This window comes from Hakea prostrata, chromosome 2, assembly GCF_041222555.1.
Source record: "Hakea prostrata isolate BN-2017 chromosome 2, UWA_Hpros_2, whole genome shotgun sequence".
NCBI classification, from domain to species: domain Eukaryota; kingdom Viridiplantae; phylum Streptophyta; class Magnoliopsida; order Proteales; family Proteaceae; genus Hakea; species Hakea prostrata.
Window position 1 is genome coordinate 67,729,238 of NC_142601.1, and position 11,966 is coordinate 67,741,203.

General features: G+C 36.2%; 1 protein-coding gene across 1 annotated transcript; it reads left to right on the forward strand.

Annotated features, from left to right (window-relative positions):
- Positions 1–774: 774 nt before the first annotated feature.
- Positions 775–10,637, forward strand: LOC149025921 (histidine-tRNA ligase). Its single transcript, XM_089146131.1, has 8 exons — positions 775–1,045; positions 1,580–1,745; positions 3,910–4,015; positions 4,546–4,728; positions 8,214–8,702; positions 8,806–8,892; positions 9,025–9,106; positions 9,894–10,637. The coding sequence occupies exons 2-7, from the start codon at positions 1,698–1,700 to the stop codon at positions 9,087–9,089; spliced, it is 978 nt and encodes a 325-aa protein (XP_089002257.1). The 5' UTR covers positions 775–1,045; positions 1,580–1,697; the 3' UTR covers positions 9,090–9,106; positions 9,894–10,637.
- The last annotated feature ends 1,329 nt before the right edge of the window (positions 10,638–11,966 follow it).

Here is an 11,966-nt window from a genome sequence, read left to right on the forward strand (position 1 = left end):
GGATACCAATAACATAAAAGTTTATAACAAAATAAAGAAAATTTTATTAATGATTTACATATTCACCTATGAAACTATGGCTCGTCTTATGACTCATTATCTGGACTAGTTATTAATTTATTATGGGCATCTTACGGCACACGATAAAGACTGAAACCCGTGTTCTGAGTTGGGTCTAGTTGCTCGCTGACATATCGTACGATTCATATAAAACTAATAGGTAATGTAGTTATGTGTTGAACTTAACAAAACTATTTTATTTGTATTTAGTATTTTTTTTATATATTAACAATCGCTGTGATGGATCTGCTTTTCGCACAGTAGTGATAGTCTTTTATGTAATTTTATAAGAAACAAATTTTTTTTACCACTCCTTTTTAAGAATGAGTCGAAAATATTTTGTTTTTTTTTTTAAAGTTTTGGTAAGAAATATATGGAGTTTTGTGTCTCTCTGCTTTTATTGTGTGTGTTTTTTTCTTTCTTTTATGATTTTATCATATCTTTTATTGTCCATAACCGCTAGCCTTAAATTGCACGTTCGGTCCAGCAAGATTGCTTACGTGTCAAGATTCTGGGGGTGTGGGGTCAAGCCCTCATTCTGACAAGCAGATAAAATAAAATTATCAACGGTGAGGATGAGCTGATGCAATGAAAATCGGGACACATAGGATGGGCAGTGGTGTACGGAATCTTAAAGTGGGACCCATCTATCCAACGACAGGTGGCTATCAAGGGGCTCCCCCCTAATCCGACTCCACCTGAGTTTCAATTCTACTTCGCAACCTAAAAATTAATAAATAGAACACAAAACTAACTCTTCGTCTGGTTTCTCTGTTTCTCTCTTTATTCCATTCCTTGATGATCGTTTTTCGCTTTCGCCTCTGTTCGTTTTCAGATCTGAAGCGAAATTAAGTCCTCAATATTGGAATCTTTTTTTCTCCTTTTCTCCCCCATAAGAGTGTTCGGATCACTCCATTGAAGTGGCCACCTTGTTCTGGATTGAAGTTAGAGCTTCCTCTGTAACTTAATCAGGAGGCTGAAAAAGGTAATTTGAAGAGCTTCTGTTAGCCGACAATCTATTCTGATGCTTTCTCTTTGAGTTTTCGGATAAGGATTTAGCTTTGTTTTGCTTATATACTTCTTTCGTAATTGGTTTACCTGGCTTTGATATTCTTTGATATTCTTTAATAGTTTCTTGTTTTAGCCTGAGCTAGAAACGGGGACAGGGATGGTTCTATTTTCATTGCAACTCTTATGTTTTTTCCTCGGGGGAACAGAGACGGGGACGGTGGCGGCGGAGTGGGTGTAATATAAGTTAATTTTGAGAAACGAATCACTGGCTTTTTCCCTCGCAGGGTTATGTTCTGTTTTGCTCTCACTTTCATGAATTGAGAATTTGGGTTCTGTAAATTACAGGAGAACTCTTCAACAAAATCTAATCCAACCCATGCAGTGATCAACTTCGGTTGGATTCTTTTCTGTATGGTTGTTTCTGTGTCAGGTCATGGTTTTCGTTGCTGTCTATTGTTATAATGACCATACGAAGGAATTAATTGCGTTTTCTTTTTGTTTCTTCTAGGGAATATCATTGGCATGCAGGTTAACTCCCTAGTATCCTCCTAGAACATGTTTGAAGGCGTAATCAAACATACGGTAAATTTTTTCGTGCTACGTCTGTTTCAGTTCTGCAATTAAAAATGTCTAGTGGAGAGGTCAGAAGGGTTTCACGCCAAGATATACAAGTGGTAAGGAAGTTTTCAGCTTGCAACTTCTTTCTGAGGAATATGGATATTCTGTTTGCGAATGTGTATTTTCCTTCTCAAGCTTAACTTCCTATTTTTTCATTGATGCAAAATCGACTTAAATCTACTTTTCATCTCCGCTCTGTTTCTCAGTTGAATATTGGTGTTTAAAAATTATCGTTTATATGTTTCTCAAGTTTCCCAGATTGTCTGCTTTTGTCTGTACACTGGCATTACAAATAGATGCAGTCAAACACTCTTTTGTTTATTTTTCAAATTTGTTGCTTTCGCTGGTCAGATTTTGTGTACCTAGATAGACAGCATGAATTACCTGTACAGCTGTTGTGTACACAACTGATAGGGCATTTAGGTATGCTGATATTTCATAAAAAGTTTCTACTTATATGGAAGAATTTGAAGAGTACGTCTGTTTGCGATGCTGGTAGACTAGTGGGCTGGCAAAAATATTGGCAAATCCATTTCAGTCCAGTTGAATATCACGGTATATCATGGAATCCACCATGAACATGCCCAATGGGTTAACTATAACATGGAAACTAGGATTGTCCTGTTGTTTTAAAAAAGAAAGGTCTTGATTTTTGTACCATGAAAACTATAAGTCAGGTCCAACTCTGCTTGGCTTCTCTCTTTGCTTGTATCAGATGGAATGTGCCCATCGACAAGAACATTTAGTTCTATGGTAATGATGTTTGTAAGTGCAGCTTTTTTTCTACTGAGATCGAAGTAGGGTAAAAGCTAAGTTGTTAAGGAATTCTAGAAGTGTGCAACTCTAAAGAAAATTTAAAATATAAACCCAAAAAAAGATGGAGCTTACCTTCTGAAAAGAGTAAGGACTAAGAGAGATGATGTTTGAGTTTGATAAAGAGGACATCCTAAAGTGATCACCAACCCGTATTGAGTGGAGAAAGGCCTATTTTGGAGCTTGTCTGGTCAAGGAACCGCTTTTGCATCATGGAACATTTTGTTTTATGATATTTGCTTTGTGTTGGTTTATGTGTCTCTTTAGTGCCGTAGATGTCCTGCTTAAGTTTTCTACTTCTAATAATTTTCCTTTCATGTGCAGGGTCAATAAATTTTTTTGAAATTATCTAGAATTTTGCATGGATTGTCAACTCTCTAGTTCTCTATGATTCTTTTGAAGGTAGCTTGGGGCAATTCAAGTCTAATAATCAATTGAACTTAATATCGAACAAATAGTCACTGCAATACGGACACTCTTTCTATCGTGGTTAATGCGGACCATCCTCTGGAATATCTTAACAGAAAGCAACTCAAATCAGGAAACTGCTATGCAAATATCCTCGAAATTTAAACAGAATTCAATAAAATAAAAAAATCACAAAATTTAACCCTTACCTACCCCTGTTAGACCAGAACCCTCCTGGCTTGGATCTAGTTCTTCTATGTTGGGTTTCCAAATCTATCATACTGGTTCAGCCATGATAATGCTACTGCATCTCTAGCTACTAGAGTAATCAACTCCAATTGCCTACAGTTATACCAGAGGCAGTGAATTGTGATGCTTACTACCATGGTAGCAGGCTAGCAGCAATTATTGTGATTCAACCTAATTAATTTAGATCAGTTGTCACTTATTGTGGCTTCATTTTCCATGTAAATCAAGTTCTTATTTGGGCAACCATTTTCATTCTCCATAGGGCTTTATATCTGGCAATTAATTAAAAATGGGGTTATTTGGGCAACCGGTTTTGGTTTTCTCTAAGGTTTAATGCATTGTGATTGAGACTTCTTGATCTAAGATGCTGAGGTTTTATAGTGTTTCCCAATGATTATGCCAGAGGGAAAGAAGATGGTTTTGAAGCTTTGATAAGGATGGTGAAGTTATTCAAATGGGCCGTTGATCTCTGTTTTGTGATGCTTATATGGAACCAATTTTATATCATTCTTTGTGGAATATAGTTGATATTCTGAATGTTCCTCATAATACATTATGTTTTGTGTTTTTTGATAGTCTTGGTGGAGCATTGGTGATTTACATGCTAAAGTTATGAACAAATGCAGTTGTAGTCTCTATTTTTTCCTCGTCCATCGCCCCCGCCGCCCACCCAAAAGTCAAAGAAGGATCATTGCTTCCATCACTGTGGTTATAATCACGTTCTTGACATCTTTCTCTCTTTAAATCCAGGTGCAAGATCTTATTGAACGATGTCTTCAGTTATACATGAACCGGGAAGAAGTTGTGGAGACTCTTCTAGTTCAGGCAAAAATAGAACCTGATTTTACTGAACTGGGTAATCATCATTATGATTTTCTGTTTTTTGCTTACCTATCATTTGGATATACTCGTACATTTTATGAGATTTTGACTGTTTCTTCATTTATTAGGACCCTTGGTTGGGATGACTTGGTTTAAGTCTTGAATGTGTTCATTACTAGGGAAAATACTTCACATTTTAGTGTTATTGTAAAGACTTTAGCTTTCAGTCCCTTGAGCTGGCTAATTGACTGAGATGCCTCTTGCCATTCAAAGACAGTGATTTGCAGCAATAGAGGTCAAGGGAGATTCTTGCTTGATTCTGAAAATGATTGAACTGTTGAACTAATAAATGTCAAAGAATATATGAGGGATACAGTATTTGAATTCTAAAATTTGTCACATATCTAGACTGTGGCATATCTAACCAATGGTTGGAATTGCTAGTGTCCCTCCAGCATAGCACAATTAAAACTGTCCTGTGGTGGACTGTTCAATGCCATTTAATAGTGGAGATGTTTTCTATTTATTTATTTGTCCTTACCATTCTTTTTTGTTGCCCTGCAGTTTGGCAAAAGCTTGAAGAAGAGAACAAGGAATTCTTCAAAGCCTACCAAGTTAGGTTGATGCTGAAGCAACAAATAAATGTTTTCAACAAGTTGCTTGAGAAACAGGTTGAGCTCATGCATAAGCTAGGACCAGCTGGAGTTGCTCCCATGCCTAATTCTAATGGATCTCATTCCACACCGTGTAGGCTGAAAAACTGATTCTTTTTTCTGTCATTAATCTGTAAATTTCTATGTCTTAGCGTGCTGTTTCTTTGTGCTTAGCCTCTGTTTCATATGTTTCTCTAGATATCATTGTATGTAATTCTAGTTTACTATTCTTGGAGATTGATGATACAGCTTCATGAGCTTCTCTTTGTTCATGTATCCTCCATGATTGCAAATGCCTCAGAGGTACATTTCAATCATTATGCATTTAGATGATTTAATTAGTTGCTCCTTCAGCTTTTTATAAAGAAACAATATGATCACATAGTTTTTGTATATTTTTGGGAGATGTTTTTGATGTTAATGCACTTGATGGACTCTTTTAGGGTTGAATATGCTTGCTGAACAATGAGTTCTTATTGAAGTTGCCTGTATTGCTTCCCATGATTTTGAGTTGTTTGAGACAAATTTCAATGAAATGATTTTATCATAGTTACTCTTATTCCTTAAAAAAATGTTTTTTTTTTTTTTATTTATACTTTTATTTTGGAATCTTCCTCTGGAGCGCCCTTTACTTATCAATTTTACTTTCATTGGACTTCTTCTGAGTGGTACTGGCACCTCCTTTTGATGCAAGCAAGAGTTTCCAATCACACTGATAGGCAGAGATAATTTAGAAACCTAGAGGACAGATTCAAACAGATTTTGGAGATTTAATATAATTCACGAAATAATGCTCATAAGCTAACACTAAGTAGATTAAATTGTTTAACCAAAAAAAAAAAAAGTAGATTAAATGTTAATACAACTTGATTAGGATAATGGGCATTCCCTAAATAATCCTGGACGACACCTGTTTTATGCATGCCTTGATTCCCTTCACCAAAGGCCTCGCCTAGGCATAGGCCCATGGCTCTTGACATTCGACAAGACTTTGGCACCTTGAAAAACTATGTATGTACATATGAAATACAGAGACCAAACTATATCCCTCCTCCTATCTTCTTCCTCCTTGGGGTTGGGAATTGGCTGACCTTGATGTTTATTTATGCAGTTCATTACCTTTTGTTTGGGTGGTTATGATCCCCTACAGGTTTTGGTCATTTCTCATGGTTAAACAATCATAGTGATTTAATTTTGGTTTGGATGATCCCTACAGGCTTTGGTCATATCTCATGGTTAAACAATCATAGTAATTTAATTTTGGTTTGGATGAATGTTATGCACATATTGGAGTTGTTGTAGGAATCTTACATAGACATGAGGTTTTACACTAGACAAACCCCAGAGTCCCAGACAAGGATATAGGACATGGAAGAGGTGGATGCAACTCTTTTGGGTTTTTTTTTTTTTTTTTTGGGGGGGGGGGGGGTGGGGGTTCCTTTCCTTCTCCCCTTCCATTAAGTATGATATAGGCTATCTCCAAATAAGTTTACCAAATTGATCAAACTACTTTATGTAACTATGCAGATGAGAGGAAGGGTCTGCTGGTGGTGGGAAGAGAAAGAAATTGAGGAGAGAAAGATCATAGGATGGAAAAACAGGAGGGAGGGAGAAGATAGACGCAACAACATCAATTCTCAAAACTAGCTATTTTCCCTTAGATCAAATTTTGGTTGAGGTCTAGCCTTTTTATGATTTTTAAAAAGCTCATAGCAAAAATTAAAATGAGACAAAATTCTATTTGGATCTTAACTTCTCCAATCATTGGCTGCTTTAGGAAGCTCCTTTTTCTATTTTCTTTTAGGATGAATTAGGAAGTTCCTACTTGACTAAATGAAGTAACTAATAAAGAAATGATGACTCGACTGGTAAGGAACTTCCTTTGCAAACACAGGCTGTGTTAGGAAGTATCCTATTCCGACAACCCCACCCTTTCCTATTCAACTGGTAAGGAACTTCCTTTGCAAACACAGGCTGTGTTAGGAAGTATCCTATTCCGACAACCCCATCCTTTCCTACAACCAAAGGGGAAAAAAGAAAAGAAAAAGAACTGAAAGAAAATGAATTAATTAACTCTAAAATGGAAACCGAATAAATGGAAATCTTCTGCTTGCTGGGCTGAGATTGAGAGTCCTTAACTAAAAGAAACGAGCATGAACAAGAAAACCATGTCCGAACAATTAAGCAACAAATAATTGAAAAAATAAGGCCCAGACTCCCATGTCTTGTGTAGTGAAAAGATTCCTTAAATTTAGAAATTCAAATATCCAGTCTGTCGTACCTCTTAAAATGGGTTTCTCAAATTCTGGTTTTTAGGGAAACCGGGAAATTCCACCTACTAGGTGGGCACTTTTAACAGTAAACTTTTTACCGGATCCACCTAGGTGAGGCTCAGATCTGGACCTAACCAGCCTAAACTGCAGGGACTGATTTTCCCCCCTATCCTTTTCTTAGGGAATACAGCAGTAAAATAATAATTCATGCGAATGGAAGTTGTCATTTGAACTGGATGAATATCATGCTTTCAAGTAGCAATTTTATGATGAAATATCAAGCAATGCTTTAGGATCAATTAAGTCAAAAAGTGACGAAAGCCTTATGATCTGTATACTTATTACCTCACTGAAGGTGATTCAATTCAGATTCCTTTTTTGGTTGCCAGTCTTTTGATGCAGTATGTTGACCTAGGCATCATCATATTTCACCATGTGAGTCTTGGGATCTTGAATGTCTTTGAGTGACTCAGAACAATCATTTTCTGTGAATGTTTAGGTTTATTCACATTCTGTACGATACATTTTCCCTGTGTCCTCTAAGCCGATCTTCATGAAGGCCTATCACAGACAAATCCTCAGTAAGATAACATACATGATCAAAGAACATGTTCACTCAAGTATCTTTTAGGTTCTTCATACTCGGGAGGGTGGATTCAGAAGTTATTCCCCTCTCATTTCTGGTCAAAAAGTGGAACAGGATCTTCATAGTATTTGCTGAAAGAATTGAACCACTAATCAGAGTTTCTATTGTAGTTTCTCATATTTCTAGACGTGCTAATGTGGTAGCAGATGCACTAGCCTGGTGAGGTCTGTCTCTGGCAAGCAGACAGTTTGGCCTATTGCCTCTCAGTGGCTTCATGACCTTTGTGATGCAGAAGCTGCTGTTTCTTCTTGCCCTCTTGCTTAATGAAATGTTGTTTGCCCTAAAAAAAAACCCACTATCAGAGTCAGATCTGAAGGGGGAGTGATTTCTATAAATGTATTAACACTAAAATCTACATATTTCTGATTTTTGTATGTCACAAATATTAATATTAATAATAATATTCTTTTTTTATCTGAATTGAAAATTTCTATTAAGATTGATTTCCTAATATCAATTTGAGCAACTTTTTAGAATATCATTTCATATCATCCCTGGGAAGTTATTGTTGATGCTTGATGGAGAGTTTCAGAATGCAGAATTTGTTGGTGGAATGGTCACATACAAGTCCAATTTCTAGATTCCAGCACTCTAACAAAAGCTTTTTATGCTTAAGCAAGTTTTAATCCTATACGCTGATAGTATTGCTTTCTGTTACAGTACAGCAGACCCCAGCATGTTATGTACCAGAGCACTCAATACCATCTTCAAGGATGGAGAACATGCATCACCTGATTGGACCAAACACATCTAATTCAATCATGAATGATAGTACCTCAGTTCACCACCTCATGCACATTGCTGATGATGTCTCTGCTCATACACATAGGGTAGATGTCTCCCCTAATATGCTGTCAACCCAGAACTCACTCATGGGAATAACACAAGGAATGAACGGGGTGGTGATCAAACAAGAATCTGGCTACTCAAACAACTCTGCTTTTGGAGTTGGTTCTGGTAGCAATGTCTTTGATATGCGTCCAACAATGGCTGATGCATCTGTTGCATCGTTTAGGAGTGTAGGTTCAAACTTGCAACCGATGAATGATCCGCTTCTGGATGCTGATAACTCTGCATTTGGATTTTTAGGGCGGATACCTCGAAACTTCAGTCTTTCAGATTTGACAGCTGACTTTAATCAAAGTTCTGGTGCGTGTTTCCCTCTGTATGAGTGTATAATATATTCTGCCAGGTTTTCTGTCATTATTTTCTAATGCCATAATACTAATCTTTCTTCCTTCGTTGTCTGAAGATATATTGGATAGTTACTCTAGGTCACCATTCCTCTCAACAAATCCAGAAGATTTCTTGGAATTTCCTGTAAGGCGTGAATGTCAAGGTGAGGAATCTTCAAAGTGTTTTTTTTCCTTCTTTTTTTTTGTTGGGGGGGGGGGGGTATGGGGGTTGGGGAATGTGTTTAGTTTATGAAATTGATTAATTGTTAGCTCATCTGTGTATCTTGGCCGATCAGGAGAGAATAAGAGACTGGGTACCATATCAGAAGGTTTGAGTTATGATGACTTCCAGAGTGATTGATTGGATGTTTCCTGATTGTAAGTTTTTCCTTCCCCATAAATCATTTTAGTTATACTGTTTTCATACTTTCCAAGACGGGATGTTTGGACTGTTAGAAATTATTTAATGAGGGTATTTAGGGCACTGTCACATATTCTTGTATTACATTTTTCATTTTTCATTTTTCATTTTTAATCTCCCTGGACTACCTTATGTGATTATGGGTGTATGTCTTTAATTTCCTATATTATGAGCATATATAAGGGAGAAATCGAATCTCTACTAAGGCATGTTATATGCACTCTCTCTTTCTTCTCCCTTCCTCCTCTCATCCTCTCCTCTTCTGACCTTATCTCTCGTTTTCTCTTCTCTCACACTCATCATTGCATTACTTTCAACTTGGACCAGAAACCGCATGAGTAATGCTTGTTCCTCTTAAAATGCTTTAGAAGAGAAACCTGATCAAGCCACCCAGACTAGCTTGGTTTTACTTTGGAATAGAGAAAACAAATTTCTGAAATATTTACTCGTTACCCTTCCATGAAAGCAAGGCATAAAGCCACAAAACCAGCACTTCTAGTAAACTGCATCCACCATTACCTTATAATTCCCCACCCCCTTAAAAAAAAAAAATAAAGGGAGGCACCCACTTGTGAAGCCTAAAATGCTTTTTTTTTTAACCTGCATATGCTACAATTTTGTAATATCCTAAATATTCTGATGTCTTTATTGTTCAACAACCTAGTATTCATTTATTCTTTTCTGTTCATGCTTGATGAGATACAAGTCAGAATAAATAACCTTGTTTCCCTTTCTGTGCTGCAGGGGAAGTGGATGACCTTAGGACTTAGGCGCTTGTACAAAGTATTTTGGAGTTGTGGGGAGATTTCTTAAAATTATTTTCATTCAAAAGGAAGAGATTACCATGTAGACTGCATTGTGCCATTTGGCTTGGGTCCTTGATGATGGGTAACCTAAGATATGTATCAATTTTCTTTTAAACTATGGAAGCCACACAATTGCGATTAGGCATGCCATAAATATATTTGTTTAAAGATGGTGATGGGGATGAGAATGATATGTCATGGCTAGCAATCTTTTATTGGGTAGGGGAAAAACAATGTAAATTTATCTTCTATGCAATGATCCATGACATCAAATGAATTTCCCCACCCCCATATCTTTTTGGACGTCTCATCATATTGGTATAAACTTTTATATCTTAGGTGAAATTACAGGTTTACCTTTGGGGAGGGTTTTTTTTTTACAAGATTTTCCTATTTATAATTGGCAAGAGATTTTCTGGTTCCTTGCTTCTGAATCTTTTGTGTTTGATTACTCTCTTTGGAGGAAATCTTTGAAGGAGTGTTTAATGAGTTATGAGAGTTTGTTGTCTGGAATACGTTCATCTAAGGATTCAGGTAAGATTTATTCAAACTCGTCAAATTCTTATAAATCATTGGACGTTTTTGGGAAATTTTTTCGAAGGAGATACAGCAACCCAAACGTGAAAGACAATCAATACACGATAAGAATGACAGATCTTTGAAAGAAAGTTACTAGATTATTCATTTGGCAAGAAGTTGCTTAATTGACAATGACCAACACTTTTAAGAGGTCATGAGTTTGACGATTCTTGATGATACATTTAATAGTTTCTTATGTTTAAAAAGCTTTCTTATAAAAAAAAAAAAAATAAACTAGCACTTAGTTTGAGAATGAGTACAAAAAAAGAAAGATCCAAACGTACAAAGCTGTTCAAAACAGTGGTGATAATATTTTTGGGGATGATTTTATCCTTTCAGTTTCTCTTCCGTGTTGTTCGGTTCTTCTACACATCTTCTACCGTGTTTCTCTTTGATTGCATTGAATTTATACATTAATTAGTATGATATAAATCTTGGTATGAGATGATACATCTTTTAAAATCACCTTAAGGATATGGTAGTTGATACCGATGCTAGTTCTCGAAAAGGATATAACGTTATGAAAACATGTACATGATTTAAATGGAATTATTAAAAATGAGGGAAAGAACATCAGGAACATCGAAGTCACGGTCTTTTCTCACTTTCTCCTTTTTCTGTTTTTATCACTCCTTAATTGATTATTTTCTTGGCAGACAAACAATGGTATCACACTATGTATTCACAGTGAGATCGGTTAAGAATCAAATGGAGGGGTTACTTGTAAATATTAATTTTTATTTTTTTCATTTTAAATGTTTAAAGTTTATTAATTTACAAACTTACATCCCTCATTTACCCGATTCCATTTCTTTCTTTATTCTTCTTTTGCAGTTTTCGTCACTGGATTCATGCCCACCTACACATCACCTCCCATTCTTTACAAGAGGTAAACCTCCTAGTTCTGTTTTTGATCGAAAAAGAAGAACCCACAAATGGGTACTTAATTCCCGATTGATTGAAAAAAGAAGTCTGAACTGACCAGAGAAAAGATTAATTTTTTCTTAATTTATATTTGTTTTCCTTTCAGAATGACTAGTTTTTTCTTTTTCTCTGAGTTTTTCTGCACTTCGTTCTCAGTGAAATTATTCTTTGCCAGTCATGATAAGGCTGCCGGCAGAAGCAGAAGAGGGCGATAGTTTCAGATCCTTCTTCCCAATGCCATATCTTGAACTTGTTCTCCATCTCCTCTGCTCAACTTACTTTCTCTAATAAAACCCAAACTGGTGGTTGCTAATAGGATTTTCAGGAGTGAAGAGGAGGGAGACGTTTTACAGAACATGAAAAAGAGCAAGAAGAAGAAGAAACAAAGAAATAGGAAATAAAGAAAGAGGAGAATGAGTCGGATAAATGAGGGGTATAAGTTCGTAAATTAATAAATTTTAAACCCTTCAAATGAAAAAATAAAAATTAACATTTACAAGTAAACCTC